We start from the raw sequence: 27,168 nt of genomic DNA, 5'->3' as shown, positions 1-27,168 counted from the left end.
AGCCCTAGATTTTTCTTTTTTGTGAGCTCACATTTAATTGTATTTTGACATGAAGATTTGCACACATATACATTATGTATCTAGGTATAGGTGTATTTATTTTTAGATTTTTTTTAAACTGAAAAGTTTGAATTTTGAAGTTTCTAAATAAAGACCTCCATGGAGTTCGGTCTCCGTTTGGCATTTCTGCAATAAGATCGGAAACCTTTGGCAAGAGGTTCTCTCCCCTCCGGATAATGATTTTCCTATCTGCACAGTTCAAGTAATCATACTATATCCTCTATTTGTAAATGTAACACGTTTTGGCAGTTCAGTTATATTTAGGAACAGAGGTACTCCCAGTTTAATAAAGATACGATAATTAATTTGGATTGGAGGGAGCAGTACATAATTTGACAAAAAAAATATAGTTTTGCTAAAGTACATCTAGATGTGCTAAGAGCATCTCTAGCAGACCCCTTAAATCGCGGAACTGAAAACATGATTTACGGTTCGCGAAAAACGCGTTTTAAGAGTCGGTTTGAGACCGCGTGCATCTAAAGCGCCCTTTACTAAAATCAATGTAGTTGTATGCAAACCTAGAGCAATAGCATGATGAACCAAGAAATCCCCAGGTCCGCGGCCGAACAGACCCCTTAAACTTAAACTGTAAAACCGAACATTCGCATATTTTTTCCCTCGTCTTCTTCTTTCCTCTTGCTCGTGTCCACGATCTGCTAGCTTACTCCTACGAAACCAGCGGACAACGCACGAAGCGGCCAAATACGAAGCCACCGACGTCCAGCTAGCTCAAAGCGACCAAATACGAAGCCGCCGGCGACCAAATACAGCGCACGAAGCCGATCGTGCCGAATCAATCGATTGATTCAGCTAGAGCTAGCTCCTTCGTCCGCCGATTCGAGCTCATAGCTAGCTAGCTCCTCCGTTGGGCGGACGGTCGCCGGGCGGCCGGCGCCCGGGGATGGGTAGACGGGAGTGATTTATGGAGGTTCCGATGGTAGTTAGATTCTCGCCAACGGGCTTTCGCGTATACAGGGCCTCCTCGGGTTGCCTCCAAAATCCTTATTTTCAAGGTTTTGACGGTGATGTTTTTCGCGCCCCTTAAATTTTTTACGGGTCCGACGCGTTTGCGGGGTCTGATCGGGCAGCATTTTTTGTGCGGACCCGTATTTTGACGGTTATTTTACGTGTGGGGCATTATACGGGTATGCTAGAGATGCTCTAAGTGATGTATCATTGATCATACGCGAAGATTCGTGTGGGTATTTTCTTTTCCCTTTTTCTTTTCTTTTTGTGCTTTATTAAGTCACTTAGATGTGCAATAACTATGACATATCTAAATGTGACTTAGGCAACCCAAAAAATTAATATATTTTTTTGAAACTCCCAAAAAATTAATTTACAACAGCGCTTTTGTGACCACTACGAACGGATATACCACGTCCAGTGAATACTCCGGGAAACAGCACCCACCGGCGGCAGGGGTCCTCCGTTCTTCCTCCGGGAAACAGCACCCACCGCGTTTTCCACGGCGAAAGAAGCCTTCGAGGACCCCATGGATCGCCGTCCAGAAAATCAAAATCCATCCAGGATGGCAGATTACCGATCTCCTCTCCTCCGAGCAGTCCACGTCGCCATCCCTCTCCACTTCACCACGGCCACTCTTCCGTAACTCCATTTCCCATCCACCACCTACTCGTCGTCGACTCGGCCCGTTCCTCCATGGCCACCACCGCCTCCTCCTCCTCCCCTCTCCTCCTCCACGGCTCAAAACCCTAGGCGAGGCGGCTGGGCACCCGAGGCTCTCATCCGGGCGAGACCTCCGGACGGCCGCCATGGCCACCGCTCCCGCCTCTCCACTCCTCCACGTGCGCGCTCAAATTCCCAGCGCCAATCCCCTTCTCTTCGCGCGGCGCCTCCGCCTGCCGCGCAGCCGCCGCTCGGCTGCCGCCTCCCAGCAACGCCTCCGCCTCATCCCGCGCGAGCTATCAGCGGGCTCGCCCCGTGCCGCGGCCGACCCCTCCGCCTCGACCGCCGTCGACGTCCCCCCCGCGGCGGAGGAGGGCGCCAGCGCGACCGTGCTGCTCGACGTCAGCGGCATGATGTGCGGCGGCTGCGCGGCGCGGGTGCGGTCGATCCTCGCCGCGGACGCGCGGGTGGAGAACGCGGCGGTCAACCTCCTCGCCGAGTCGGCCGCGGTGCGGCTGCGGTCCCCGGCGCCGGGCGCTGGGGAGGAGCTGGCGGAGAGGCTGACGGTGTGCGGGTTCCCGTCCGCGGCGCGGCGAGGGGGCGCGGCCGCGGGGGCCGCGGAGAGCGCGCTCAAGTGGAGGGAGATGGCCGCCCGGAAGTCGGAGCTCCTCACCCGAAGCCGAGGCCGCGTCGCCTTCGCGTGGACGCTCGTGGCGCTCTGCTGCGGCTCGCACGCGTCCCATCTCCTCCACTCACTCGGCATCCACATCGGCCATGGTGAGTTTAAATTTAAACCACGGGAGCATGATCTCAAGTTGTGAACGGGAAAAAACCAAGTTCAGTTGGCTGCTTATTTTATTGAGACTAGATTGGCCACTGATGCTCACCCTATCGAATTCTTATTATATGACCGGTTTGTGCACTACGCAGGAACATTTTTGGATGTGTTGCATAACTCGTATGTGAAATGTGGCATTGCTGTGGTGGCGCTGTTTGGGCCTGGAAGAGGTATACTTGGCTCCAATATCATCTTCGAAATCTTATGCATTAATTAGTGTACTTGTTGTTTATTAGCTATGTTTCCACAAGGACAGTGATTGGTACGTGCATTACAACATATAAAATCAGTTCAAAGGAATGATAGAAAACTCAGTATTCACCAGGTAGGTGTATCGACACAAGATGTTTCGAACTTTGGCTCTACATTTAGTCATCATTAGTATATTGGTTTTTGATTCATGAGCTTTTGCTTGATATGGCGGTCTCTTAAGAGACATTTGTTAAATGCCACCTGCGAAACAGAGACATAATGACAGAGTCAGAGGGATTGTGCATTCTTTATTCTAGAGTTAAGAAAACTGCATTTTAAAAACAAATTGCAAGTTCGAACTGAAACCGATTTCCAGCATGGTCTTGCACTGTGTTTTTCAGGTATTTTATTAATTCTTTCTCACTCTGTGGTAAATGTAACTCTTTCTCAGATATACTTTTTGATGGTCTAAGAGCGTTCAAGCAAGGCTCCCCCAACATGAATTCTCTTGTAGGATTCGGGTCTGCAGCTGCATTTGCTATAAGTGCAGTAAGTCAACTTATAGGGGATTTTTTTTTCAGACACAAGAATACTAATAGTCTAATAGAGATTTTCTTGTATGAAGGTTTCCTTGCTGAACCCTGAATTGGCATGGAATTCAACCTTCTTCGATGAACCGGTGAGCAATCTTTCATGCATGAAAATAGCAAAGAAAAATACTTCCTCCGTTCCTAAATATATGTCTTTGTAGAGATTCTACTATGAACCACATACGGATGTATATAGATGCATTTTAAGTGTAGATTCATTCATTTTGCTCCGTATGTAGTTCATTTAGTGAAACCCTCTACAAAGACTTATATTTAGAAACGGAGGGAGTATATTAATAAACTTGGAACTCCTATGTATTTGCTGCCACTGCTCTTGTGCCCTGGCACTGTATTATTGTCAATTAATAAAATTGCTCTGCTTTTAAGTCTTTTAACAAAATCAGTGTCAATGTCCAACATTTATTTGTTGGGCATATTTATTAACAAGCCAGACACTGTATAATCGAATCATTCAACTCACAAATCCTATTTCTGTCTTCCATATTACTTCATTTGATTTGGCAGTTGATCAAACAACAGTTGAACTGTTTTAAGAAAGTTTCGTTGAAGAAATTCATCTTGTAGCATGCAGGTCATGCTTCTTGGATTTGTACTTCTGGGACGATCTCTTGAGGAAAGTGCTAGGCTTAAGGCATCTAGCGATATGAATGAGCTAATTGTAAGTACATATCTGTATAAACACATGCAACATTTCCTTTTTGCATTACTAGAAGCTAAAATAAGAAGGCTGATACTTTTATTAGTAAATCTGTATAAACTATTGAAAACATATTGATGGTTACTGAAGTAACGTACACCTGTCTATAATTTCTTGACCAATATAACTAATAAATTTACAACTCATTATGTCTCATATTATATGGCAGTCGCTCTTATCTCCTCAGTCGAGGCTAGTCGTTACATCCTCAAGTGAGGACCTCCCTTCAGATGGCATTTTGAATTCGGATGCAATAACAGTTGAAGTTCCTGTTGATGATGTCCGTGTTGGAGACTCAGTATTGGTTCTTCCAGGAGAAACTATCCCTGTAGATGTAAGGAGCCATGGTTTATTTTTTGTATTTTCTAGTATCTTACAATTACAGTGCAGTGATGCACCATTTGTGTGATTAAACATAAATGAAGTCTAAATTGGATGAACCCCTGTATGGCCATTAATTCCTTGTGGTAAGGCATCTTACAGAGTGATATAAATGTGCTAAAAGACATTTGGAGGTGGCTCCTTTTCCCTTTTCTGTATTAATTCTTCAGACTTCTAAGAGACATATTTTGATCGGTATTGATTTGCCAACTAAAATGATGTTTCATGTATTGCTTACTCACATACTTTGATATCCTTACTCTCTGTGAATTTCTATGCTGTCTCTAATGAATGGTTTTGAGCGAAATTGTCAATTAAAATATTTATTAGTATATATTCTAGGACGAGTCAAAATGTTTGAAGTTTTTTTTTGCGAGGGAACTAATGGTCGTTAATATGGACATGATTGTCATCATTCTGTTGCACTTTCTGTACATCAGCTTGTGCTTGCATAGAATTCTGATAGATCTACTGCTCCATTGGCACCTATTCATACAGGGAAATGTCACTGGAGGATCAAGTTTTGTGGATGAATCAATGCTTACTGGAGAATCCTTGCCGGTAGCGAAAGAAAAAGGATGCCCTGTATTTTCTGGAACTGTTAACTGGGTATGTACATGCACATAATAATTTCTGCCAGAAAGTGTGGTTTTTTTGCCCCGTTTTTTATCTTCACTCCCACTACATTGTGTTAATCAATTTTGATTTTATTACAACATTGATGATCTATGTATCGTGTATATTTCCCTCATAGTCAATGCAGAGGTTAATTGGGAATCGTAACTAACATTTCAATAAGCTCTTCACTCACAAATATACAAAGGTGAACATGGTTCCATACGCACCCGCGTGAAGAGTAAATTCGAAAAAGTTAGGAAAATTTTAAAAATTCTAAAATTTTGGGGTATCAAACTTGGTCGACCATTCTGCTCACGTGTGAAGTTTCGTGAAGTCTCTCTCTCTCTCTCATGAAGTGCATATGCTCCTTTCAAACTAACCTAAATTAATTTACCAATTCATTCTTTTGGTTTTTCTACAGGATGGACCTTTAAGGATCAAAGCCACAACCACTGGACCGTCGTCAACAATTGCTAAGATAATCCGCATGGTTGGTATACACTGCATAACTATTTTATTATTTTATACTAAAAGGGAATATGTTTGTAATTATATTCATACTGCCCTTGAACAGGTTGAAGATGCACAAGCACATGAAGCTCCTGTTCAAAGGCTTGCGGATGCGATTGCAGGGCCATTTGTGTATACTGTTATGACGTTGTCTGCTGCAACCTTTTCTTTCTGGTATGCTCCGTTGCTCCTTCTCTTTTCTTTCTCAGGGAAAAGCATACAAAAAACTGCTGCAGCTATATAAATATTGTTTTAAACTTTTTCTTTGTATATCCCAAGGTACTTATTGGGCACACACCTATTTCCGGAGGTCCTTTTAAATGATATTTCTGGTCCTGATGGGGACTCGTTGCTTTTGAGCTTGAAGCTTGCTGTGGATGTACTAGTAAGTAACCGTGCTATTGTTTTCCTAAAGCTCACCCTTCCAAATCATGGACCAATTTTACATGGCCAGACTACAGTAACTCACTGATTATTCTTCATATCTATTGTGGCTCATTGCACATGCAAAACATCCTGAAATCTCGACGTTGTTGTCCTGTTTGGAGGTGGTTGACCATTGAGCAGCTGTTTCACGTAGCTTACACTTAAGAACTGCCTCTTTTAATGCTTGTTTGCGATAATTTTCATAATTTCATCCTGCAGGTTGTTTCCTGTCCGTGTGCACTTGGATTAGCTACGCCTACAGCTATCTTAATAGGAACTTCCATGGGTAACTTGTCCAACTTTTTTTCTCAATGTTTGATGACACAATGAATCATACAATTTACACTGCATGAATGCAATTTAAGGTTCTTTTGCATTGATGCCATTGACTAAACATTCCTCAATTCAGTACTTATTTGTAGCAACTCTTATCGTACTTTATGTCTTTTATGAGTTTACAACGCCTTGTGATTTTTTCTTTAATATGAAAGCAGGCGCTAAAAGAGGGCTACTTATTAGAGGAGGTGATGTTTTGGAGCGTTTGGCTGGGATAGATGCAATTGTTCTGGATAAGGTATATGACATCATTTATCATCTTTCTTCGAGCAGAATTTCTGTATCTGTATTATAAGTAGTGTCTATATTGTGATTCTTAGACAGGGACACTTACGAAAGGAAAACCAGTTGTTACTTCTATTGCTTCTTTAGCATATGATGGGATGGAGATTCTTCGTCTTGCTGCTGCAGTGGAGAAAACAGCATTGCATCCTATTGCGAATGCTATAACGAAGGAGGCTGAACTGTGCAAACTGGATATTCCAACGACAAGTGGGCAGCTTACACAGCCTGGTTTTGGCTGTTTGGCTGAAGTAGATGGGCGTTTGGTTGCAGTGGGTAATTTGGACTGGGTCCACAATCGTTTTGAAACCAAGGCGTCGCCGACTGAACTGAGTGATCTTGGAAAGCGCCTAGAGTTTGTGCCTTCTAGTGAAGCATCATCTTCGAATCAGTCAAAATCAATCGCTTATATTGGTCGTGAAGGAGAAGGAATAATAGGTGCTATTGCTATCTCAGATGTTCTACGTGATGATGCAAAATCAACTGTGGACAGGTATTTACTGGAGGCATCTTTTGCATTGTAAATGTATTTTGCATGCGATATTAGTGCAAATATAACTCTCCTAACTGCCAGGAACATGTTCAGAAGTTATCATGTTGCCCCACTTGTCAAAATGTGTTAAACTTGAAAACCCATTTGATCTCTAATGTTATAAAATGGTTTCATCTTGCCAGAACCTCAAATGTTGCGGATGCTACTATTTTGTTGTCATGCAAGTGATGTGTCTCTTGCAGTTATATCCCTATAATTCAAGCAGTGTGTAACAGTCATTCCTTTTCTGGTTAATCTACAGGCTAAAGCAGGAAGGAATCGCAACCTATATATTGTCAGGAGACAGGAAAGAGGCAGTGGAAGGCATTGGGGAAACTGTTGGAATCAGGAGTGAAAACAGAAGGTCATCCCTCACCCCACAGGAAAAGGCAGGCATTATATCAACCTTGCAAGGGGAGGGGCATAGAGTTGCCATGGTAATTTATTGTGGTTTTTTATATTTGATCTACTATCAACAAAAACACACCTAAGTTTTGTGCACAGCTTAAAAATTAGAGCTTGACAAAATTCATCATTTGCATAGGTTGGCGATGGAATAAACGATGCACCCTCTTTGGCAGCTGCTGATGTTGGAATAGCTATGCGAACTCACTCAAAAGAGAATGCCGCCTCTGACGCAGCTTCAGTAGTTCTACTAGGGAACCGACTTTCTCAGGTAGAATTCTTTGCACTCTGATTTCTACAAGACTAATTCAAGTTGCATGATGCATTGATAGATGACGATCATCTCTCTGGCACAGGTTGTGGATGCCCTATCCCTGTCTAAAGCAACCATGGCGAAAGTTCACCAGAACTTGGCCTGGGCGGTGGCATACAACATAGTGGCCATCCCCATCGCGGCTGGAGCGCTACTGCCTCAGTTTGATTTCGCCATGACACCCTCTCTTTCAGGTAATGTTTATCTGGTGAAGACAGTTGCCATGGTTGTTTATGTCTCCTCAGTCACATTTGTATAAGTAATAACTTTGATAATGTAACATCTGGTGATGTGGGTGTGGTGCAGGAGGACTGATGGCCCTGAGCTCCATCTTTGTCGTCAGCAATTCTTTGCTCCTGCAGTTGCATGGATCGTTTCAGAAGGCAGAGAAGACCCGGACCGGATGACCTGAAGTCTAGACCAAAGTCCCAGATATTATAGGGTAGATACTATTATTTGCCGAGACACACGTTTGTACAGGATCATAGAGCGTGCCTCGACTGAACTGCTACTAGTTTTCCACCACCGACCCGACACATACGGGTCGATTCTTGCAACGGATGTTGTACAGCCCGATACATGTGTCCCTGATATGAACACTCTGTTGGCAACACGTAACAAAAGATCATCCATGCATTGCCTCGTCACCTTCTCGCCCACCGCGAGGAACCAAAATGTCTGATTTTTTTTATTTAAGAAGAAAAAACAACGAATCTCTCTAAAAAAACTTATGCTTTTTTAGAAGAAAATAAATAATGTATGCGTTTTTTAGCAATAACAGTAATGTACGCGTGAAAACAAAAGAGATGTTTTTTTTTTGAGAAATGAAAACACAGAGATGTGTAGTTGCACTGTCAGGCCATGTTACGGGAATCAGCAGCCCATCTGCGCTCGGCCTTATTCAACAACGGCCCAAGCAAACGGACCAGCGCCTCGCCTCCGAGAAAACGACCGAGCGGAGCGCCTCTGCTGTGCTGGTGCAGCGCTTTCGTTTAGTCCCACCTCGCGCAGCCAGAGCGGAAGGGAGGGGAAGACACGCTATATAAGCAGACCCAGGGCCACGGGGAGAAGCATACCTTTCTCGGCCTTTTGGCTAAGATCAAGTGTAGTATCTGTTCTTATCAGTTTAATATCTGATATGTGGGCCATGTGCTCACAACGATATTAAATTTATTTTTTATGGGGGAGGGCCCACCACAGTAGCTTGCTGCTGGGGTCCTCGCGTGTCGCCCAGGCGTTGCACTGCTGCCTGGGCCGGCGCACCCCACCAGAACAAGTGGAATATTTGTTCTTCCTGATGGCTTTGGTTTTCTTTTTTAGAACAAAATGAAAACTGAGCTTGGTTTCTGTATTCAACAGTAGAACTTGAACCAAATTACTGTACTGTATTTGTGAGAGCTGTTCAGACAATATGCAAAGAAAGCGACCGACAGCTCTATTTAAACACACGGCACATCTTCGTTCAGCACTCGTCGGCGTTTCCCGTGAGCACCACCTTGCCGCTCGCCCCCTTCTCCTCGTCCACGGGCGTCACGCCGGCCCGCACGCGCGCCATCTTCCTCGCCGCGGCGGCCTTCTCGGCCTCGGCCGCCTCGTGCTCCCTCGCCCACCGCCGGCCCACGGCGCAGGCCGCCGCCAGCGCCACGGCCTGCACGAGGAACATGGCCAGCAGCAGCGCCGCCTCCAGGAGCACCAGCGCGACCTGCTCCCTCCGGTCCCTGGCCGACGCGAGCAGCGCGAGGCTGCGGTCGCGGCGGAGGAGCAGGGCGTAGGAGGCGAGCGCGTGGCCGCAGAGCGCGGTGACCGCGAGGGCCGCGTGAGCGTGGCAGCAGAGGCGGCGGCGGGCGAGGTGCGTGTACATGGACGCGAGGGTGGAGAGTAGAGTGGCGGCGTGCACGGAGACGAGCGCCCAGCCGAAGGGCGTCGGGCGGGGCCGGAGCAGCAGCGCCGGGCCGAGCGCGGACGCCGCGAGGGCGAGCAGGGAGAGGTTGAGGAGCCACAGCAGCAGGTTGGGGAAGGAGCAGGAGCTCCTCAGGCTGGAGCTGGAGCTGGGGCTCGACGCCATTGCACTTGCACCGAGCAGAGCTGGAGCTGTCTGTCGTGTGCTTAGCTGGTGTTGCGACGTTGTTACTTGTTTGTTCTTTGACAAGGGGTGTGCCCTGTGCCGGGGTAGGCTTAAATACTGAGCGCGCGGGACTGCGAGGTGACCGTTGTCCGTTGGGCGAGCCGAGCAACGGCTAAGTTGGCGCCGGGAAGCGGGAGCTCATGGCCATGGCCATGATTGCTGCCCAACATCACAAAAGGATAGTCGCATCCGTCCAGAAAGAAACGTGAATGGACAAGAAAGGTGACTGGCCGAGGGGAAAACACATTCACATAACGGACGGGCGTATGATACCCCACCCCACCCGTCTGTCACATTTCACATTACACACTATCCCACGACCATCCAAGAAGGCAAAAATAAACTAATCAATGTTGCTTTTAAAAACCGAGCTAATACAAAAACCATGAATGCGGGAGTTCGTACACTTGACGGACACGTCCACTTACATCCCTAGGCGTACCCATGCAACACCAACAAAAAACTTGGCAATCCTTAAATTCCGGGCCAAAGTTCATGGGGTCATCTAAGATCATACATAATCCCATATTCACAGGCTAAACTAGCAAGTACTGATAATCTAGTTTCTGAGGGTTAGCAGTCCTATATTCACATACTTTCAGGGTAGCAGTAACCTTCCCCGCAAAAAAAATAAAAAAAGCAGTAACCTAAACTAGGAACGAAAAATGGAGAGCACCCAGGACAGGAGGATGGACAGTTGGAGCCGCCACTTTGCCGCTGCTTGGGCCATGTCAGCAAGGAGCCTGCGATAAGATTAAACAAGGTCAAATCTCTTTCCAGAACTTCAGTGATAGCTTGAATTGGTTAGGTGCATTTTAAATGAGTGGCAGAATATGTTGTGCCTACACCGCTAGTGATTCCGATGTCGAATCTGCTAACAGTTTCTGCCAGTCAATGCAAACAAATTCAATTTTACAAAATAGCACATGTCTACAGGCTCTCCACCGATTCTATATAAAGACCAAATCAGGAGTCATCTCACAAAGATTCAGTACTTTACATGTCGAAAACCAGAAAAGACATCAGTAAAGATTTTCAGTCGTGCTATAATTGAAATAACACGCCACAGCTATAACCAGGAAAGTATAGTGGGCACTAAGAATAAAGGTTTTCAATTACCTCAAGAGTCATAAACCCTAAGCATGTAATGGATGTCAAAGGAATCAAATTCAGAAAGAAAGAGCACATGTCTACAGGCTCTCCAACCATCTAGACAAAGACCAATCAGAGTTGTCTGACCAAAATCAAGTTGTTGGGTTGATATAGCAAATTTACAGACAGAAAACCAGAAAAGACATAGCTAGAGATTTCCAATTGCTATAATCCAAGTAACATGCCACAGCCCACAGGTCAGAAAAAATATAGTGAGTTCGTGAGTCAACCCTCCAGAAGAATAAAGTTATTCAATTACCTTAAGAGTCATAAACCCTGAGCATGTATTGGATGTCTTGCCTACACACAGGGCACAATGGTTCATCCATGAGTTCCACCCTTTTCGCGCAGTTGCAACAGCACACAAGATGACCACAAGGAACAAAAGCTGCCCGCCTTCTTTTCCTTAAGCATATGACACATAGCTGCCCGTCTCCCATTTCACCAGGCTCGTCGTCGCTACCATTTTCTCCAGCATCATCTTCATTGTCAGCCTCGTGAAATCTTTCTTGAGCTTCTCTTGCCTCTCTGTGCCGTTTAACTCTCTCCCATAACCTGCATCATTACAAAAATCAAATTATCCGCAAAAACATGACTACAAAAAAGAAAATGGAACAGCTCCAAAAGAACCATATCAGACTAATGTGAAGTATCTAGTTGTAATTATCCCCATCTATACCAATATAAAAAGACCCAAAGGGGCAGATCCAATTAATCTCGGCCATCAAATCATGTCAATCCAACGACCTACACTGCTTCAATGTCGAGCGCTCAACACGTTTAGCATGCAGTTAATTTCATGCCAAATATAGTGCTAATCACATAATAACACGCAAATAATATCCTACTTAATATCCGCATGTGTTAATATACTTCCAAATTAATGTGCATTGCACGTACATATTGACTAGTAATAATCAAGGTTCAGCAAATAAAGCCTTTAGCAATGGTGAAAACGCCACATTTGATAGTTCACAGTAAGAAATATTCACCCAAATATTTTGTTCACCACCCTGTTCCATAAGTTACAAATGGTACCTGTAAATGGCATGGCCTAGTAAGCCAACTGACACGGTTCCAAGAGCAACAGTAACCCAGAAGAAGAATCTAGCACGTGAGGACATCTCGGCTTCCATCTCACCCTTGGTCAGATCAGACCTGAATCAAGGCAAAGTGTTACAGAAAGCCACGGAACAAAATAAGACCTTAGCATGCATAATAAACTGCGGATGTTCTAGAATTATGATGGCTGGCACCAATAAGAATATGAAACCTATGGCTAAATAGCATCCTTACAAGAAATATGGAAGCTCTGGGCACGAGCTGATCTCAACACTTCGATTCTTTAATCGACATAAGCCTATTGCTGTAATCTCCTTTCCGATAGGAAGAATCTTTTCCTCATCCAATAACGCAATCTGTCATATAAATAAGCAAATAGCTATAAAAAGAAATCCACAAGGTGATTACTGCCTAGGAAAACATCTGTTTCAGCACACAAGTACAATAGCTTACCGGATAGCCATTGCCAACAATAGTCTGAAACAATGTGTAAGAATTTTGCTCAACTGGGATAAGCTTGTGATACACAGTTGTAAGAGGTAATGACTGATGAACAGCCCCATCAAACTTCACATGTACCATTTCCCCTGATTTCTCGGAAGCAGGATCCACAAGACCAAACGAAACCTTTCAAAAGGAAAAGTACAGTAAAATTAGAGGTAAAAATGATTACGGAAGCAGCAAGTGTATCAACTATCAAGTGTAGATAGCATACCCATCGAGATGATGTTATAATTTGCTCTTTCAATGATTTAAAAAAGAGAGCATGTAGGTCAAAAGTCCATCCAAAGATGCCTCTCCATTCGCCGAACAAGCACTACAAAAGTATATAGAAGATCACATTACACCAGTTAGACATCTCTACAAGGAGAGCATAGTGGGTACACGACGGTGCGTTTAAAGAGCAATGCAAAACCATAAGAAAAGTTTGGGGCACACAAGTGCTATTTTACTTTTCACTCATAGGGATATATCATGATAACAAATAAAATAAAATACATGGGAACTAGAAAACTTCAAGATCCAGACCCTTGTGTGAATAACAACTAAAATGTATCGAGGCGAAACTTCACACAATAGTCAAAAGGCATTGGGATATTCTAGAACTTGCATCTAAATCAGCCACTGGCAGGAGCCAACACTTCATTCCAAGACACTGTTTATACAAAGACCCATAAGAAATTCAGCAGTCAGCACACAATCCTATTGGATGGAACTGCATTTAAGCAAAGCTAAAAAGTCTATCAAGTTCATTGACCCAGGATGCAGTTTCCTAAGTTCATTTCAGACTCTAGAACAATTTCCTATCATCCAATGATTACGACATCATGATGCCCTCTGTCACTTGCTAACTTCAAACCTCCATATTGGTTGCATCACACCACATCGCATGCCACATTTCCTGATCTTTTACAATGGTGCTCTCCTGGAGGAAAAAACCCATGAAAGCATAACAGGGTTAAAGCCGCTTTTGAAGCTCGAAGACCTTGTTACCACCGCTGGGTGTTGCATCGCTAATTAGATAGAGGTATGAAGTCAATCATTTAATTCCTGATGCAACAGAAGCTCAAACTGCAAGTGTTAATTCTCTACTTCTCCAAACTATCCTCTTGAGAAGGGAACCACAGAAGTTGATAAATTTTCCATCCTACTCCTAGAAATAAATTACAAGGAAAAGTATCCATAGATAATTGCAAGTATCAAAATCCTCCCAGGAAAAATAGGAGCACGGTAGCACTTAAAACTAGGGTTAAAGCGAAACAAAAAAAATTCACAGGCATCCCAATGTCCAAACCTGCCTATATCTTGTGCGTAATCGAAACCTTAAAACAGTCACATATATCCTAGTCACCGATGAGAAATTTAAGTACCACATAAACCTAAGCTGTCTGTATCTTCTGCTCAATCGGAGCCTCAAAACATTGCCTCGAGGGTGTACATAAGATTAAAATCGACATCCTTGCCTAAGCAGCCTCGTCCGTAAAAAGCCCTAGCACGTAACCTTGCTGCTCGTAGGGAGTCGACACGAGAGAGGAATCGGGGAACTCACCGTCTGGGTGTGCCTGGTGACGACGCAGTGCTCGCGGGAGCCAGGGGGGATGAGGAACGTGCCCCCGGGCGGGGAGCGGACGAGGCCCCGCACGGCGGCGAGGCGCGACTCGCCGTCGCCGAGCCCCGCGAGGAGGGAGTAGCGGAGGTCCGGGATCGCGACGGCCGGCGCCTCGGCGATGAGGCGGAGCGCCCCGGATGCGGCGAGGTACTTGGCCAGGGACGCGGCCGCGAGCGCCGCCGTGCCGAGGCCGAGCACCGCCCCGTCCAGCGCGGCCGCGACGCGCGCGAGCGCCTCGATCGTCTCCCGGTCCCGCGCTGACATGGTGGCCGCCGGCGGTGCGCGAGACGACCTTGCTGGCTTGTGCGTGCGGCGAGGGGGGCGAGTCGGGGTTGGGTACGGTCCGGATCGGAGATAGCTACAGTGCTTTTTTTTCTTTCTTTCCGGTGTTTTTTTTACACAAGGCCTGGTATATGGATTTGCCTCCTCCCAAGTCAAAAAAGTTGTGGAGTAGGACATAGGCAAAAAAAACATATTTGACATGTTGGCGAAATCAATTCACGATCTGAACTGTCCTTAAAAAATTCATAAACCGACCGTTTTGTGTGGCGCCTGACAGCTAGGCGTCACACTATACTGTGCAGCGTCTGGCTCTTAGGCGTCACACGCCGAGCCAGGCGCGGCCCACATCCAGTCGTGCAGCGCCTAAGGGATAGGCGCCACACATGTAATGTGCAGCATTGGCGCCTATCCCTTAGGCGCTGTACTGTCTGTGTGTCACTTAGGCTGCCCCAACCCCCACCCCACCCACCCTACCCACACCCGAAGCTAAGCGCCCCCTCCCTCTCAAATCCTTCTCAAATTTTGCAAATCCGGAGTATTTGTCCGTGGATTTCGAAGCCAACCCCTCCCTTAAGGTAATCTCCTCCGATCCCCTCGTTTTCATCCATAAGAATTGTCACGTTTGCTCATATCTTGCTAGTTTGGGGAAACCCTAGTTTTGGCTTGGATTTGAAAATTTGTGTTGAAACATGTTATGTTTCTTTGCCAATTTGCTAGGGTTAGGCTTCCTACTATGCTAGGGTTAGGGTTATGTGTGTTGTTATGTTGGGGTTAGGGTTAGGGTTATGTGTGTTATTATGTTGGGGTTAGGGTTAGGGTTATGTGTGTTATTATGTTGGAGTTAGGGTTAGGGTTATGCTATGGTTAGGGTTGTGGTTACTGTTAAGTGGGGGTTAGGGTTATTGTTTCATATCTATGTCAGGGCTTATGTATTTTGTGCAAACATTCGGTTAAGTACTTATTGGATATATGTGTGTTTTTGATTATTTTAGGGATGGGAAGAACATGTGTTTATGTTCATCATGTGGATAAAGAGGCCTTTTGAAAGGCAATGTTGAGCCGGACCCGGATGAGCTTGACATGGTGTTTGAGAGTAGTCCTAGCTATGCGGATGTCTTGGAACAAGTGAGGAAGAATTTGAATTGGATGGACCCAAGTGACGTTGTTGAGCTGGAGGGAAGGCATAATGTTGGTTTTGGAATGCACAACCGTTGTAAGACAATACGTGTGAACTCCGAGCAACGTTGGGTTGCATACAAGGAGACGGTTGCCGAATCTCTAGACAAGGCTCTTGAGTTATTTGCCTCCAAGAAGGTTGACTCTAGTTTGCATTTGGACTTGAACCGGAACCCCTCCCCGTTGGTTGCTAGTACTCCCCATTTGAACCGGAACCGGAACCTCATTTGACGCAACAAGTTTGGCCAACATTGATCCTGATTTCAAACAACTAAAATGAAGTTTTTCAAGAGGAGAATGATGAGTACGAGGAGGATGACAACGAAGTTGATCTCCATGACAACAATGTGGGTGATCTCGACAAATATCATGTGCAAGAGAGAATGGACCAATCCATCCCTTTTTCCCGTTCATATGCATCGGACTCGGATGACGATGGTCCCGATGAAGAAGTTGATGAGGAGGGGTTCGCGGCGAAGGAGGCCGAAGCATTTAAGAAGGTATTTCAGCGGGATTACAAGACACCATTGTTCAAGGATTTTAGTCTCGCGGATGAAGCCGTTGTAGATGGTGGCAAATGTATATCTCTTGGAGTTAGGCCAAGTTCTCACTGCGATTTGGAAGACGGCAAGAACGGGATATATCCCGGTTGTGAGTTTGGATCCTTCTTGGAATTGAAGATGTGGCTCGACAACTATTCGGTTACGCATTATCATCCATATAGAGTGGCCAACTCGGACGTTAATGTGTGTTACACGGTTAAATGCGAAGTGCCAAGATGTCTATGGATTGTGCGTGCAAGGCCATGGAAAGGAGATCCCACTTGGCGCATAGTGAGTTGTGTACCGAGTCACATGTGCCGACACAAGAATGCGGATGGCAAGCTTGTGTCCCAAAAACACAGACAGCTCATGTCCGAGTTCATCGCTTACAGGTTTTCAAACCAAATATCCACACTTCCAACAATGAGCATTAAGAGTGTCATTGACCTTGTGAAAGCCATCTTTCATTACAAGGTGAAGTATGTGATACCTCTCCAACGTATATATAATTTTTAATTGTTACATGTTATTATATTATCCATCTTGAATGTTTTATATGCATTTATATGTTAGTTTATATTAGTTTTGGGACTAACCTATTAACTTAGAACCCAGTGCCAGTTTCTGTTTTTTTTCTTGTTTTTGAGTTTTACAAAAAAGGAATATCAAACGGAGTCCAAATGAGCTGAAAATTTACAGTGATTTTTTATGGACCAGAAGAAGCCCCCGAAGCAAAAGAGTTGGGCCAGAAGAGTCCCGAGGCAACGACAAGGGTGGAGGGCGCGCCCCCCTACCTTGTCGCTGCCCCGTGGACCCCCTGACGTGAAATAGACGGCAAAAATTCCTATAAATCATGAAACCCTAGAAATTTCTATAAATCGCGCACACAACACACTTAAACGCAACACTTTCGCAAGTCGTCGGGCTACTTAGATGACATGAGGTCGAGGAGTGACGTGTATTGTCGCAGTTCTTCGTCGGCGTCGCCATCCTTCTGGTGGTGCACGTCCTCGCCGTCGTCGCCATCGTGGGTATCGTGTACGTGTCGTCGTGGCAGGGCGAACGCCGCGGTCTGCGGGGCAAGGCCTAGATGTCCTGTCCGGTTCAGTACAACGAGTACTTGCACGTGTCCGTATGTATAGGTTTCTACTAGCACAAATGCCCGTGCGTTGCCACGGGTTAAAAACTTAACGTGATCCTGGTGAACAACCCTTTATATTGGACATGCATTCGGACCTGCTAATTGCGCTCATGAAATTTGCTAAGTGCATAAAAAGCAAAACAAACAATATAACTTTGTAAAATCTAGCTTACAAATTCTGTCCAATATATGTGTGATTTCTTGATCTTTTGTTTTTTTAATCACACTAACTTTATAAATAATTAATTTAGTCCATATATTAGCCTCTCCCTTTCCTTTCTTATTTTTGTCACCGTCTCTTTGACTTCCTTCCTTATTAGTAAGCCGACAAGTTTGCCTCTCTATTTTTCTTCCTTATTACTTCCACGTCTCGTTTAATTTCCTTCCTTTTTAGTATAGCCCACAAATTAGCCTCTCTCTTTTCCTTTCTTATTTCTGCCAAAGCCCCGTTTGATTCGTGAGACGGCTTCGTGATACCTAGGAATTTAAAGACGTATATAAATTGGTTAGATATGGTCTAAAATAGCGAGGTGGGACTAAGTTGACATCTGTATCAACGTTAACAGGAGTACACAACAGGATCTAGGTGGTTGGCTGTGTTATGATATAGTAATCAACAGGAGGTCTTGAGATCGATTGCATTGACCAGCAATTATTTTTGCCTTATACTGCCGGGGCGCAAGAAACCTTAGTTGGCCCGATTTGTGGGCCAACAATTCGCCTTGGCTTATTACAGGCATTTAACGTAATGATAACCCAGAATGATGGCAGTTTAGATGGCACAGACGTGCAACATTTATCCATAGGGCTCAAGTTCGGTCCCAGCATGAAATTCTTTATTTTTTTTGACGTCGTGGCCTAGGCGAGAAGCTTAGAATACAACGCTCGGTTTTACTCTTTTTTTACCGGATAAAGATATAGATGACTCTCAAAGATTAGGTAAAGAAACGCATCGTTGAAGAAATAGATAGTACCACCTCGGATATTAAGAAGAATATCGAAATAAAAAAAAACGGACAGGAAGAAGCGTATTATGACATAGGAAGAAAACGCATTGTGATGATGAACCCACGGAATCAATCCGTGCTTTATTATTAGAGAGAGAAATCATCATCGTGTGTAGGGAAGTAGTACTAGTTGTCTTAGCAGTATATATACTCCTATATCCCCTTGTAAAAACTTGCAGCAAGACGTGAAGCAAATAAAGATAAACAGGAACGACACATACGCGTGTTTTTTTTGGTATTGCTTGTGAAACGATTGATCGGGAGCACACTAGCTAGTGTTACGATGATCTCCACCGTGTCGGCCCACCGGGCCCTTAGATCTACGTTTTGATCGGGGGCACTCAACCCACTATGGTTGACGGGCCCCTGTCACCTGCACTATATAAAGAGGTGGGGCCGCGGCTCGCAATACGAGGTTCGTCATGATGTCGTACACCCCACCTACATCCCCTACCGATTTAGGGTTAGTGCAGTGCTGACAGGAAGCACCGCCACCGCTACTCTTTGCTATCATCAGCCACCATCACCATGGCCGGCACCGGGACCTCCTCGAGCCACAAGGAGAAGGTAAGAACTACCGAAGTCTCTAGCCTACCCCGATCCAGAGGTTCTAACAATGATATCAGGCCATGCTAGGCTAAGATTTTTCGGTACAAAGAATTACAGAGAAAGAAAGATCCCTCCCTCGCCCCCAAGAACCCTGGACAGGGCAAAGTACATCACCGGAGAAGGGCCTCAGGCCTCACCGGAAAAGTTGCACCGCCGTTATGGACGCGCCGTTCCTCTCGGTTCGGACGCGCATCGGTAAGCCGAGGCGTCCGGAAGAAGAACCACCAGAGCTAGCAATTGCTCGCCGGAAAAGAAAGGAAAAGGGGGCATGAAAGATGGAAAGAAAAGGGGGGAGGAAGCAGAGCCTTGCGCCGTGCGGTGGCCTTTCAACCCCGTCACCGGCGGCCGGACAAAGTCTCCCCGGTGGCAGGGCGTTGCCTTTGAGGGAGAGGAGCAGATGATGGCTCCACCGCGCCGCGCTCTCTCTCTGTCAAAGAAGAGGGAAGGGAAGAAAAGGAGCTGCGGCGCGACCGGACCGGCAGGTAGAGCCGCCGCTGCGGAGCGACAAGAAGAGCGGGGGCGCGCGAGGGGAAAGTGGCTAGGGTTTTCGGTCGGGGGGTCGATTGTTCGGGCGAAAACGGCGGTCAGCCGTCGGATCATGCTGAACGGCCGCGATTAACCCTAGCGCGCCAGAGCGGGCCGCTGGCCTAGAAAGGGAGCAGGCCGCTGGGCCGAAAGGGCAAGGCCGCAGCCATGGACTGGGTGAGGCCGCAGCCGCGGGCTGAGCCGACGTTTTTTTGTTTTCTAGACAAAAAAATAGAATAGAGAAGTAAACAGAAAAAGTTTCTGAAAATGAAAATAGAAAATTTTCAAATAAAAAAATGTTCATGAATTTTATAAACAAAATAATAAAGTTCACGAATTTTTTATTTAGTCAAATAAAAGTTTCTGTAAAAAGAAAAAAAAGTCATGAATTTTTATTCATGTTTTTCCGCTGCATAAATAATTAATAGTGTTCTTTTACAAAGAAAGTAAAAAATTTATTCTCCAATTAAATTGGAACCAACGGGAAAATTTAATTGGAAGAATTGTTTTTAGCAATGTTTTCCCCTGTAGGTGAAATCAGATTTAGATAGTTTCCGCTATGACAAAAGAAAGATGTTTGTTTTAAAGTTAAAATATGGTATTGTTATTTTCTGACCAACGTTGATGATAACAGTACTATAATTCTATGAGTCTTATGTTCAAAGCTTAAATCTCTGATAAATTTTGTATCAAAATGACCAATTTTCAGAGAATCGATAAAGATCAAGAAATGCTCTTGAACTCGAGAAATGTATATTTCTTGTTCCCGCTACAATAAAGTTGTTGATGATTATTTCTTAGCAAAGTTGTTTAACAGACATACTATCATCGCATTGTTTATGAGTTATACGCATTATTTCCATTTCCGCCCAACGGTGATATGGAATTAATGTAGAAGGATGATGTTTTATTCTAATTCTGCCACAACGTGATTTAGAATATAAAAAGAAAGTTTTAAAAAGTTTAATGTGCATATTTTTAACCAAACCAACGTAGGGTTATTTTTTATGCTCATTATTGTTGATTATTGGGCTAAGTTTTCTCAGGCTAAAAGTTTTCCATGCTTTCATTCATGAAAGCGAATGGATGGGTACTTGTGACCCGAAAGATGACCAAGAAAGGTCATAACGTGAGGGAGTATGTTCTCTCTAAAGAATGGATTCAAAAGAAAAGAATTATTGGATATTAATCCAAGAAAAGAAAAGAGATAGATCATTGAGAGTCTTGGTTGACGAATGTCTTTCATGTACTCTCTATGAAGAAGATTTTCCAGTCAACATGATTTGAGATGAAACAAGCAACATGCATGTTTAATTTGACCAACGTTGGATCAAGCACGTGTGTCAAAGAGCATTCGGATTTATTTCTGTTTTTGATGATTGAATATGCAAGCAAAAGAGCCAATTCTGGCATTTATATCCCTTACAGGGAATTACCCGCATAGCGGGAAAAGATGATTATAATAAAACCCGCATGGCGGGAAAAAGTCTGGGAAAATACTTGCGTAACTGGGTAAAGAGAAATTTTGGCAAAGGACTTATCATGTATGACAAGAGAAAGATACGATGACTCATGTGCGTTTAATGTGTCCCACTCTGGGAGAAAAGTATGGAGTAGCTATTATGCTTTTCTAGTATCGACCGTACACCTTATGTGTAACGGTCATTAAGCACTCAATAAATCCAAAGAGAATAAAAGTTACAGACGGACCTAAAGATAAGGATGATATGCAAGTGTGACTTGCAAAAGTACTAATGATAAAGAACTTTGTTGAGTTTCTGAAATGGAATGAGGAAAAAGTACTCCCATACCAGTTAACAGATAACTTCATTTCGTATGAAGTAATCAGATAAATGAAGTAGATAATCGAAGTTTCCTCAATTCACAAGAATTATGAATGGTTTTTTGAAATTGTGGCAGAAACGTTCCTTGCCACATTTCGAGGGGGAGAAAGAAATATGAGATAAATTAAGAATGATGAAACTCCCCTATACTTTAGATAATGTGATGCATATTATGCATCTAAAGTGATCCATTAATGAAGAATGTGATCGTCTGGGGGAGTGCGATGGTCATAATAATACTCCTAAAGAAAAGAAATAGTTGTATTTCTGGATCTTTTACATTTCCGAAAGCAGACTAAGGAATACTAAGACAGTGCTTAAAGTGCCATAAAGAAGAAAGTTTTTAACAGAATAAACCCAAATAATTAAGTTTAAAGATACGCCATTTTTAGTGAAGATGGAGTAATCTGGGGGAGCGTGTTGTATGACCTATACAACACCTGTTGTTAGCTCTATAAAGGAGGAATGAGTAAACATGGATCTTGTGATAAAGGTCCCTATAAAACCTATTGCCTCTTGGAAATGAAAGACTATACAATTAATTTGCCTCTTGGCAATGACAGAGCAACAACAGCCCCATATGAAAGAAGTGCCAGTACCTGAAACACAGATGGTCTCCAGGAATGAGAAAATCAGATACTTCTAATTAATATAAAGTCTATGTTAGTGAAATTCAAATGGAGGTTGATCCCACCTCATTTAAAGCGCTCAATCGAGCTTTGAGAAGTGTTTGTTTTGTCTAAATGATAAGAGACTATATGATATGAAATAAGATTGGTGAATCCCGACGATGTTTGGGACTCGTAAGTAATTTCCAATGGAGCCAAAATAGTAGGTTGTAAAGGGTCTACAAGGTCAATGTGACTCCAAAGGGAATATGTAAAGGTGTAAAGCGCGACTTAAATCGAAAGATTTTGTGCAAAGAGAATGAATAGATTACAATGAGTGTTAGTGGCACATCATGATCGACATCATGATCTGAGTTACATCAGATGAAAGTAAAGAACGCAAGGGATACTGCTTCAAGAAGTATTTTATGGACTAGACTAAGTCTCTAGACAGTGGCATTTAAAGTTAGAAGAATCAAATGTTATTTTGGGTTAAAGAAAATGAGAGGACAATTGTATTCATGCAAAGTTATAGAATGTGAAATTCATTTCCTAATCCTGTTCATGTGGATGACGTCCTACTTGCTAGTGGTCATGTCAATCTACTGCAGGAGAAGAAAAGAAGTTCTTGTTCTCAAAGTTCAAAAAAAAGAATGTTCTCGATAGAGTGTCTCTCGTTATAATTATCAAGATTCACCAAGAAAAGAATAAAAGGGGTATTAGAAATGTCGCATGAACATGCTAAGAAAGGTCTCTAAAGTATGCATGCGAGAAAACCTACGCCTGTTCTTATAGTCAAGGGTAATGAAACTGGAAACTATGGTGTTCCAAAAGTTGATGAGAAAAGATTGAAAATGGATATGGTGCCATATGCTTCAGCTGTTGGAAGCTCAATATATTACCCAGACACAGTCCACGTATCCAGGTTGTTTTGGGAATGTCCAGTCCATATATAGACCACTGGAATGGAGTCAAAGATATCAGCCTCATGCTGAAAGAAATAAGTGCTCTCAAAAGATTGTGAGTACAAAGACATGACTTGTGTAATGTATAGCGAAATCCACAATTATCGCCAACTTTCACACTTGGAGTTTTTGTGTGGAAAAGCTTCAAAGAATGAAACAATTATCATCAATGTAATGCAAAGATATGTTATAGCTTGATATGAGGCTGAGGGACAGGCAAAATGGTTAAGGAGACATGTATCGGGAGTTGATATATAATGATTGACAACAGCGATAACCATTTTAAGTTTTTCACTCCTATGACAACGAGTCAAGTGTTGATGCCAAACACACTGACATAGAGTTATGCGTTGTAAAGGAGAAAGTCCGAAATTATGTATAAATGTTTGAAGCATAAAAGCAACAGACAAGTGTTTGCAGATCTGCTTATTAAAGGCTTACCGCCCAGTGTGTTCGGAGAACACACAGTCGACATGGGTTTTATGGTATAGTCTAAGATTTCCGGTCAATAAAGGGCCCAAAGTTAAAGAATTTGTTTCAAAACAGAAAGGTACGTTGTGGTTGTCTGATTCTATCGGCAATTGAGCTGTGACGATGAAACATGTTCTATGTATTGATCTGTTATGAAACGAGTAAAGTAAAAGTATAAGGTCAAAAGTAAAAGTTGAGATCAAAGGGGAGAATGTTAGGATGATCTCCACCGTGTGGGCCCAACGGCCCACCGGGCCCTTAGATCCGCGCCCTGGTCGGGGGCGCTCAACCCACTATGGTTGACGGGCCCCTGTCACCTGCACTATATAAAGAGGTGGGGCCGCGGCTCGTAATACGAGGTTCGTCATGACGCCGTACACCCCACCTACATCTCCTACCGATCTAGGGTTAGTGCAGTGCTGACGGGAAGCACCGCCACCGCTGCTCTCTGCTATCTCCGGCCACCGTCACCATGGCCGGCACTGGGACCTCCTCGAGCCACAAGGAGAAGGTAAGAACTACCGAAGTCTCTAACCTACCCCGATCCAGAGGATCTAACAGCTAGTACAAGCGCTTTGCATACTACGCTACCTCTCGACGTAGAAGAACTTCACCGGGATCGTCAGCGTCGTTCAGTCACGTGTCGTCGAAAAGTGCTGGCGATACGGACTGGGCCAACAGCAGCTCCACGCTGGAAGCAGGTACTAGTATCCTCTTCTTCACTTCTTGAGCTCCACGCGCAGGCCTATACACGCACCATCAGCAAGGAATAGCGTGTTCTCTGTTGGAATGCCCGTAGAAGACCGGCTGCACCAGCGTGAGATTCATTCACGTAGCTCTCTCCCTATAATCACTAGACCTTTTTTAGAGAAATGTAACAACTAGACCTAGTCTAACGTACTACATGATTGCATGAGCTTATCTAGGTGAGTCAAATCCGCACCTACGTGCTCATCATCCCCGTACATTCTCCCTCGTGCCACGATGGTGAATAAAGTTGAGCCGGCCCCGTGAATGAATACAGTTGAATATAGTTGCAGTCTCTCTCGTGCTATCTCGTCTTGCATTCTGGACCAGCGTCTCGAACAGAAGGAAGACCCGTCCCGTCCGCACACAATAGCATGCACACACGCGGCGGCTACCACACTAACAATTTGTGCACACTTTGATCCTGCGGTGCTGCGGCTGATCCTTGGTTCGATTCCCCTTCGAAGCATAGTGTTTTATTTCTTTTTTCCATTGAAAGGTGGGACCCACGTAAAAGGTAGAGAGAGGGTTATGTGGCGTTTGACTGGTCAATAAGTAAAATACAGAGCTATACATGAGGCAGTGACCGTAGAATCACCTCAAGTCGTATATAGTGACCGTACTGACCATATTCTTAGGTACGGTGACCAAAGTGAGCTTTTGATACAAGTTCAGAAACCATGAATGCATTTTACTCTTCTCTCCCATTTAATTCCCCAGTTTTATTCCTACGAAGAGACCGATCCACCCATCATTTTATAGGCTGGTTATTGATACTCCCTCCATTTTTATATATAAGGCCACAAACTTAGATTGCAGGTACCAATGTAAAATTTAATGCCTAGCTTTGCAAGTCATTTTTTCTTTTTGTTTATTCGGATCATTAATACATCGCATGCATGCAAGAAAACTGAGTGAAGAGAGTAGCTGACTGTCATTATAACTAGATGCATGCGAGTATTAAACATGTTGTAGTACGAGAAAATATTGTTAATTTTATCTCGATTCCTGTTGGTGGCCTTGTATAGATACAAAACGTATATTTCATAGTGGCCTTGTATAAGTAAACAAAGGGAGTATAAATTGCTAGACGTATATAAGTTGGTGAGATTTTATATAAGGGAGCGAGGTGGGACAATGTAAAATATACGCACTTAATTTCTTTACACAATCTCCGGTGTGGTGAGTTGAACGTGTCCTTGAAAATTGAATGTGAGGTCGTGTGTTCGACTCCCAGTACCTACTTTTCTCTCTCCTTCAGTTTGCCTGGGCCATCATGTGGGTGGGCTGAGGCCCATATGGCCAATGGGTCAAAAATCTGAAATTCGTATGTATGGTTGGATGAATTATTTTTTGGAAACATACGGACGGACGAAAATTCGAAAGAAAGAAGCAATAGCCGCTTTATTATTATTACTAGCAGATATGCCATGCATTGTAACGGGGAGAAAAGTAAAGTGTTCAGCAAAACACCCATCAACGCAGGGGCGGATGTATAGGGTGGCCAGGGTGGGCCGATGCTCACCCTTGAATTTTGGATCTGCTTATATACCTGTTATCACTAATTGGTCCAAAGAGAAAAAAAGACCCACTAACATATCCAAGGACGAACGCAGCCACGGCATGTCCAGTGTCCACCTTGAGCACGAGCAGAACCCTCTTCCCCCTAGCACAACAACCCCTTAGCTGTTCTAAAAAAAAGCATCTCCTCTGCTTGCCCGACCCCGACACCCAGCAGTCTAGCCGTCGCGGTGTCGCCGGCCGCCGGCCAGAGCCCGGAGCCCAGTGAAACACAGAGTTGAAGGAGGTCCGAACAATCCCTAGACTAAATTTTGCTCTTGGACAGTGGCAGAGCTAGCAGAGAACAACAGGGGGGCAGAGCAGGAAATATGGATGTTTGGGGGGGGGGCTAATGACTACTTTTTTTCTTTAATCTTAGCCCCTAGAAAAAAAACTCCTGTGTTCTCAATAATGTTGGGGTGGGGGGCACAAGCAGCCCCCCCCCCAAGTGCACATAGCTCCGCCATTGAATAAATTTTTGTAGGTCTTAGTGTCACCTCATGATACTATCCATGCATTCCATCTTCAAGAAGTCATCCATGAAACTTAATCATTTGTTTGATTCATTTAACTTCATTGTCATCCGTAGCAACGCACGTGCACATTTACTAGTACCCAAATGCCTCTTTCAGACTTAGGGTTTGCTTTTTTGCCCCCAATTTTGTGTACATGAACACATACATATTTTTACACAAGTCATATTGCTTATCAATTTTTTTGGAGGGCGGACCACCCTGTTGTCAAATGCTAGGTCCGCCACTGCATCAACGCATCATGACGGGGCAGGGATGCACGTCCCGAATTATATAAGAATTTCATATCATGCTTCAATATCTATTATTGCAGTGCATGCATGTGTGGCCACTGAATAAATAAAAAATGTATCAGGGATTAAACCTCGTGTTCGGCGCTTCATTGTCTCTTAAAGGCGAAATGTTCTTTTAGTTGGATGCATCGTTCTCGTCCATAGCGAGACGCTTGTGATGACATCGATTTCAAAACTCGTCGGTGCAGTCACTCGGAGGAGCTCATAGAGGTAGGATGAGAGAAAAATCGTCACGTTTTCCTAGTAACTCATCTGTGTTGTCACTTTTCATGTTCGCCACCGTTGTTGACGATGGTAGGATTTTGGTGTCCGCAATTTTAAAAGTTATGAGCACCACAAGATTGAACCCACTACAAAGCACCTCTCCCTTTGCAAAAAAAAAATCAATCTAGTTGGCCAAACGAAACCAATAGATCAGAGAGAAATACAAAGCTATCTTAATCATGCATAAAAGAGTTCAGAGAAGACTCAAATAATATTCATAAATAATCTGATCATAAATCCACAATTCATCGGATCTCAACAAACGCACCACAAAAGAAGATTACATCGAATAAATCTCCAAGAACATCAAGGAGAACATTGT

At 44.1% G+C, this 27,168-nt stretch overlaps 3 protein-coding genes and 1 non-coding gene across 5 annotated transcripts; 2 read left to right on the top strand and 2 right to left on the bottom strand.

The window, feature by feature from the left end:
* Nucleotides 1–756: 756 nt before the first annotated feature.
* Nucleotides 757–8,466, top strand: LOC109772413 (copper-transporting ATPase PAA2, chloroplastic). The gene is made up of 17 exons (XM_020331100.4): nt 757–2,466; nt 2,620–2,697; nt 3,171–3,268; nt 3,345–3,398; nt 3,902–3,988; nt 4,197–4,361; nt 4,907–5,017; nt 5,448–5,516; nt 5,601–5,710; nt 5,816–5,921; nt 6,182–6,248; nt 6,457–6,536; nt 6,619–7,073; nt 7,375–7,549; nt 7,657–7,788; nt 7,874–8,024; nt 8,137–8,466. Exons 1-17 carry the CDS (start codon nt 1,836–1,838, stop codon nt 8,235–8,237), a joined length of 2,670 nt encoding a protein of 889 aa, XP_020186689.1. The 5' UTR covers nt 757–1,835; the 3' UTR covers nt 8,238–8,466.
* A 436-nt stretch (nt 8,467–8,902) lies between these two features.
* Nucleotides 8,903–9,098, top strand: LOC120963732 (U2 spliceosomal RNA). Its single transcript, XR_005755480.1, has one exon. It is a non-coding gene; the product is annotated as a U2 spliceosomal RNA (small nuclear RNA).
* A 59-nt stretch (nt 9,099–9,157) lies between these two features.
* Nucleotides 9,158–10,122, bottom strand: LOC109772412 (uncharacterized). Its single transcript, XM_020331099.4, has one exon. It carries the CDS (start codon nt 9,893–9,895, stop codon nt 9,293–9,295), a length of 603 nt encoding a protein of 200 aa, XP_020186688.1. The 5' UTR covers nt 9,896–10,122; the 3' UTR covers nt 9,158–9,292.
* A 172-nt stretch (nt 10,123–10,294) lies between these two features.
* On the bottom strand, nt 10,295–14,659 carry LOC109772411 (E3 ubiquitin-protein ligase SPL2). Of its 2 annotated transcripts, XR_002235093.4 has the most exons (8): nt 14,220–14,657; nt 12,885–12,986; nt 12,623–12,796; nt 12,404–12,525; nt 12,146–12,265; nt 11,367–11,662; nt 10,603–10,698; nt 10,295–10,569 (listed from the first exon to the last, which is right to left on the bottom strand). XR_002235093.4 is itself a non-coding variant. In XM_020331098.4 (7 exons), exons 1-6 carry the CDS (start codon nt 14,541–14,543, stop codon nt 11,368–11,370), a joined length of 1,137 nt encoding a protein of 378 aa, XP_020186687.1. In that variant the 5' UTR covers nt 14,544–14,659; the 3' UTR covers nt 10,295–10,698; nt 11,367. The 2 variants fall into 2 exon arrangements, 1 of the variants encoding a protein (XP_020186687.1); XM_020331098.4 differs by having other exon boundaries at nt 10,295–10,698; nt 14,220–14,659.
* Between the last annotated feature and the right edge of the window lie 12,509 nt (nt 14,660–27,168).

Source organism: Aegilops tauschii, chromosome 4, assembly GCF_002575655.3.
Source record: "Aegilops tauschii subsp. strangulata cultivar AL8/78 chromosome 4, Aet v6.0, whole genome shotgun sequence".
In the NCBI taxonomy this organism is placed as follows: Eukaryota; Viridiplantae; Streptophyta; class Magnoliopsida; order Poales; family Poaceae; genus Aegilops; species Aegilops tauschii.
The sequence above is the reverse complement of the archived record's forward strand: the minus strand, read 5'-3'. Positions and strand labels throughout refer to the sequence as shown.

Coding starts and splice junctions, on each gene's coding strand:
- LOC109772413 (XM_020331100.4), top strand. CDS start 1,836: ATGGCCACCGCTCCCGCCTCTCCACTCCTCCACGTGCGCGCTCAAATT. Junction 3,399..3,901: donor CAACCTTCTTCGATGAACCG/GTGAGCAATCTT, acceptor TGTAGCATGCAG/GTCATGCTTCTTGGATTTGT. Junction 7,789..7,873: donor TAGGGAACCGACTTTCTCAG/GTAGAATTCTTT, acceptor TCTCTGGCACAG/GTTGTGGATGCCCTATCCCT.
- LOC109772412 (XM_020331099.4), bottom strand. CDS start 9,895: ATGGCGTCGAGCCCCAGCTCCAGCTCCAGCCTGAGGAGCTCCTGCTCC.
- LOC109772411 (XM_020331098.4), bottom strand. CDS start 14,543: ATGTCAGCGCGGGACCGGGAGACGATCGAGGCGCTCGCGCGCGTCGCG. Junction 12,797..12,884: donor TTATAACATCATCTCGATGG/GTATGCTATCTA, acceptor TCCTTTTGAAAG/GTTTCGTTTGGTCTTGTGGA. Junction 12,526..12,622: donor TTGTTGGCAATGGCTATCCG/GTAAGCTATTGT, acceptor TTTATATGACAG/ATTGCGTTATTGGATGAGGA.